This window comes from Mus musculus, chromosome 17 (assembly GCF_000001635.26).
Source record: "Mus musculus strain C57BL/6J chromosome 17, GRCm38.p6 C57BL/6J".
NCBI classification, from domain to species: domain Eukaryota; kingdom Metazoa; phylum Chordata; class Mammalia; order Rodentia; family Muridae; genus Mus; species Mus musculus.
Window position 1 is genome coordinate 38,129,806 of NC_000083.6, and position 5,177 is coordinate 38,134,982.

Sequence of the window (5,177 nt, forward strand, 5' to 3'; positions counted from 1 at the left end):
TGTATTCTCACAAATACAATAAATATTTTATGTTTTAAAGGAAATAAAACCAGGCTTGTGTTGTAGTTCAAAAGGTGTTTGTTTAATTCGTAGGTTGCTCTGATTTAAACTCCCAGTACATTCTGAAGTAAATACAAACAGTACAAAGGTATGAAGCATTATTTGGTGTTTAATTTGCAAGTCTAGTGTTTCTTTATCACAAATCAACTGCGTCATATTTCTTAAGAAAATGACTACTAAAATAACTTAACTACCATATTGTTTAGTCACCACTTTGAGGAAATAGATGGTCTAATCAATACCTGATGAATGAAGCTAAGATCACACCCCAATCAAAATGAAGCTATTCTTGATTTTGTGGAGGCCAATCTCAATGTTTTTGAGTTAAGATGGTTCTGCCTTTTCAAATAAAGAAATAGAAACTCATATGCCAGCATCCTTAGTTATCTTTGTGAAATCCAAGTCTTCCACCACAGTCTTATCACTGCTTCTTTTACCTCCTTGTTCTTCAGTGTATAAATGAGAGGGTTAAGAGTTGGAGTTATTACAGTGTAGAAAAGTGTGAGAAACTTTCCCCATTCATGAGCATAGTGAGTCTTGGGTTGAAGATAGACACCTGTTACTGTACCATAGAACAGGGAAACAACAAGAAGGTGAGAAGTACAGGTGCCAAATGCTTTTTTCTGCCCTGCAGGTGACTTTATCTTCAAAACAGATTTCACAATAGCACCATAGGAGGAAAGGATAATGGCCAAGGGTAACACTAGGAGGATAACACTGGCTATGGACATCTGCACTTCATTGTAGGTAGTATCTGCACTGGACAGCTGAATCAGGGCTGGAACTTCACACACAATGTTATCTACTACCCGCTGAGAGCAAAAGGGCAACCTGAGGGTAGCAGTAGATTGGATCAGAGACTGAATCAAGCCAGAACCCCAAGCAAGGACAGCCAGCTGCAGACATACTTTAGGGTGCATGACAGTTACATATCTCAGAGGATGGCACACTGCCACATAGCGGTCCACGGCCATGACAACAAGAAGCACACATTCAGTGGCACCAAGCCACAGGAAGATGTAGAGCTGAGTGGCACAGCCACTATAGGTGATAGTTTTCTTTGGACTTCTCAAATTAACCAACATCTGAGGAACACAGCTGCTGGTGAAACAAATATCTAATAAGGAAAGATTGGAAAGGAAGAAATACATAGGGATCTGTAGTTTTGGGTCCTTCAAGGAAACAAATATTATGATTGTATTTCCAGCAAGAGTCAAACAATAAAAGACCAAAATTACCCCAAAAAGTACCTTCTCTAAATATGGCTTGTCAGAGAAGCCACGGAGGATGAAATCACCATGGGTGTCATTGCAAACTGTGCCCATGCTCTGTGGGAGAATTGTTCCTTCAGGAGATGACATAAAAGTGGTTGTTCTTAAATCTGTGAAGATCCTAGCTGGCAGGGACCAAGGCTGTGCAACTTGTTTGATTCTTTTTTCCTTAAGCGTATGATGTTAACCTTTAATATTTATGGAGAAAATAAATGAATGAGTGAAGTAGTTTAATAGTTAAGATTTGTCATTCATTCTTTTCCTTGTCTTTTTTTCTCTGATGCTTTATATCTAATTATAACTCTGCAAGGTAAACTGTGTAAAATACACTGATGTTTTAATAAAACTACACTGCAAAATATTAAATATGCTGCATATTTGTTAAGATTTAGCATTTACTACACTAACTGAATACACAGATTGTGCAATGCTTATCATCATTTTATACTTTCTCTTGCTCTTGTTATTTCCATGCATCTCTATTCTTCTGACTGTTATCTTCTGGTTTCTATTTTTGCTGTCTACATTTTCATTTTTTTCTTCTTTTATGCTTCTTCTCTTCACACCTCTTTCATCATTTTACATTCCTCCTTTATTATTTTATCTTTCAATTATTTCTGATCTTGAATCATCACTTAGCATTTTTATGCTGTGCAATCTTGTGGGTGGATTTAATCTTCTGCTTCTTATGTTTATAATTGACTTAGGGCAAAAATAAACCTTAAAATGAATGAACTCACTCCCACCCCAAGTAAATTCTAAGCGTTTATTATATAAATTGACACACCTGTATTTAATGTGTTTTTCTTCCAGTGAAGAATAACACTTTATCATTCATATAAGTATTCCACATTCTCAATTTGGGGACAAGTTTGACACTGAAATTGTAGTGCCTAAATTTTATATAGTAAGATTTTCATATATTTTTAAAGAAGAGATGGTGAAGCATGATTACAAAAGAGAATTGAATAAACAAAATACTTAGAATTAGTACTAAAATATTTCAAATCAGTAAAAACAAAATCAGCACAAATAGTTAAGGGTCATATATAAAACTTTAGTCTTGATTCAGGGAAAATTGTATGCATTAATACTTAAAGTGTGTTATATTCATATTTTTATTTTACTTATATAATAGAAACAGATTTAGCTGAGGGTTTCACCATTAGTATTTATTATAATTAAGGAATTTATTAAAGTACAGGCTAATTGCAGGACAAGGTTCTTTTCTTTTTCAGAGCACTTAGATGAATAGTTCAAATTTTGCAATCTTTATTTACTCATTCATATTTTTTTACTGTACCATGCATTCTAAAAAGTTTATATATTGTCTTTGTGACTATGATTTTTCAGTCCTAGTCATCCTTTATATTTTCTAAAATTTTGAACTGCAGTCATTTTCGTACCTTTGCTGTGAATATGAGTATAATGTACTCACAGAGGGCTAATTGATGTTTTGAGTAACTTTGTTTCCTGTGTCAAAATCTACAGCCTCATTCTATTTTATGGGTTCTGTCATTTCTTATGGTCCCTCTCTGCTAGTCTCTGTTTTTCCACACTCTGTCTTTGTTTCCTCTGTTGAGTAGCAGTGACTGTATTTCTGCTCAGATTCTATATATCAGCTTATCTACTGACCATCTTCCACTTCTTAATTAACTACTAATTATTTCTAGAGATATACTTTCCCTGAATCAAGTGTTTATACACTGTTTTTCATAAGGGGTAGTCCTAGTCTAGCTGGTTTTCATTATGTAAAATTCAAGAATTCTTGTTCAGATTGTCATTTTCTAGAAAATATCAATTATCTTTTCATTGTTGTTTCAACTCACCATTTTACTCTTGTAAGTAATCTTCAAAGGATTCATGAAGACACATGGTGCCCCTTTGACCCTTATGGTCACAAAAGCAAAAGGCAGCATTTGTATTTTTCTCTTAAAGCTGTTCTCTCTGGTTCAGAAATATCTCATTCTTAAGACCAGTTCTTATTTCAGAAGAACTACAATGCACAGCTCTCTGTGACCTCAGATGTATAGCACATAAACTAACATTACTCTGCCTTAAGAACATAGTGTGTCTCTTCTCTGTATACTGAGATCTCAAAGCCTGAGAAACCATTTTGTGTATCAGTAAGTTTTCCAGAAGCAGAGAGACATAAATGACCCAAAAGAAATCTTCAAGTGAAGATGGTAGCAAGTAGATTAATGTTTTAGCCAGTCTTCCTTCAGGTACGCATGCCTTTTTTTCAGGATGAACCCAAGATTATATATACTCATTCCATAAAGCCTGACTATCAAAACTCTATATTGTATTTCCTACTTACTATCTCATTCTATTTTTCCCTCTTATATTTGCCCTTGGTATCACTGCCTACATTGGTTAGCTATACCCACTTCTCCATCTAAATTTGTGCTTTAAGGAGAACCTAAATAAAAAAGTGATTTCTGTAAGTCCATTTAGAAGTAAGTGCCTTAGGAAAATAGTCTGGAAATAAAGTATGCACCCATCAGATTACAAAGTACCCTGCACTGTTGAATAATCATGGTAACACTTAGCATGCACCAATATAACCATCATTCACCATCTGTCTTATTTGTAGTGTTAGATGAGGAATTTGAAGGGGATCTAGCAGGCCTGATCATAGCAAATATAGACCCAAGCATTTCAAACATAGAAAATAGGTATTGCCCTTTTTTTCCTACCTTACCAAAAATGTTATATATTTAAAACTAGCCCCTTTATTTGGCCACTGATTAATTTCTGATACCAAACACCAAATGTAGACATGTTTTTTTTTTCTCAACTCTCCTTTTTGTTTGTTTGTTTTGTTTTTTCAACTCTACTTTTAATATTGGTTTCTAAATGTTTTAATTTTCCCCCCAGCCTGTCACCCATCAGAGGTAGTAGAAAATAAAGGTTATTAAGACAAGGGGGATGTGGACCTGTTTAGAAATGGTTCTTTGGAGCAAACCCCATCTGAGTTGTCAGGAAATCTGCAGTTCAGTTCACAGGTCAGCAGCAGCTCAGTCCACTCACAATCACTTCCCAGATACATCAGCAGTCCAATTCAGTTGTGTCAGGGTAGTAGCAGAGCTGGCACAAACAAGCAGGAACATCCAGACCTCAGCCAAGTCATCAGAAGGGATCAACACCACAACAGATGCCAGAAGAAGGTATCAGATGTGCTCTCTCAACAAAGTGAAGATCAGCAAAGACACGAGACCAAGAGGTGCTGCAAAGCTAGCTCTACAAACAAACCTCTCTCATAGTTCATTGAGACCTATTTATAATTCCCTTCAAGCATCACGTGGTATCCACAGGTCTTGCTTCACCATGTGTTTTGACTCAGCATGTTTGTATTAGCAAATTTCCACATGAGCAATTGAGTCTGTGTCAGTTGACCCCACTTTGTTAATAGGCCTAGGGCAGAGGAAGTGGCAAGATGCTGCCAGCACATCACCTAAAGGACTTTTTTTTAAAATGTGTTTCTCTCTATGGAATCATGACAAATGAAGCTCAACAATGCATGTAAGGTGAACCAATACATGCTTTCATTACCAAAGAATCCTTCCTCAAGTACCTTTTCATATGCTTGCTTTAATAAAACATCCTTTCATTTGTGTCTGCTTCAGGAAAACATTCCTCCAAATGTCTGCTTTAGCAAGCATTCTTTCCCTTGTGCCTGCTTCAGTAAAATACTCCTTTATGTATTTGCTCCAGCAAAATGGCAACTGGTAACACAACTGACTTTACAAAGAACCCTTAAGTTTCTACTTCACACCAAGCACCAACACTTAAAATTTATTATTTGACTAATATGTATTATCAGTATTTACCAACTCACCTTAG

The 5,177-nt window shown here is 35.7% G+C and overlaps 1 protein-coding gene across 1 annotated transcript; it reads right to left on the reverse strand.

Moving 5' to 3' along the window:
- Positions 1 to 443: 443 nt before the first annotated feature.
- Positions 444 to 1,385, reverse strand: Olfr132 (olfactory receptor 132). The gene has a single exon (NM_001005481.1). It carries the CDS (start codon positions 1,383 to 1,385, stop codon positions 444 to 446), a length of 942 nt encoding a protein of 313 aa, NP_001005481.1.
- Positions 1,386 to 5,177: the final 3,792 nt, after the last annotated feature.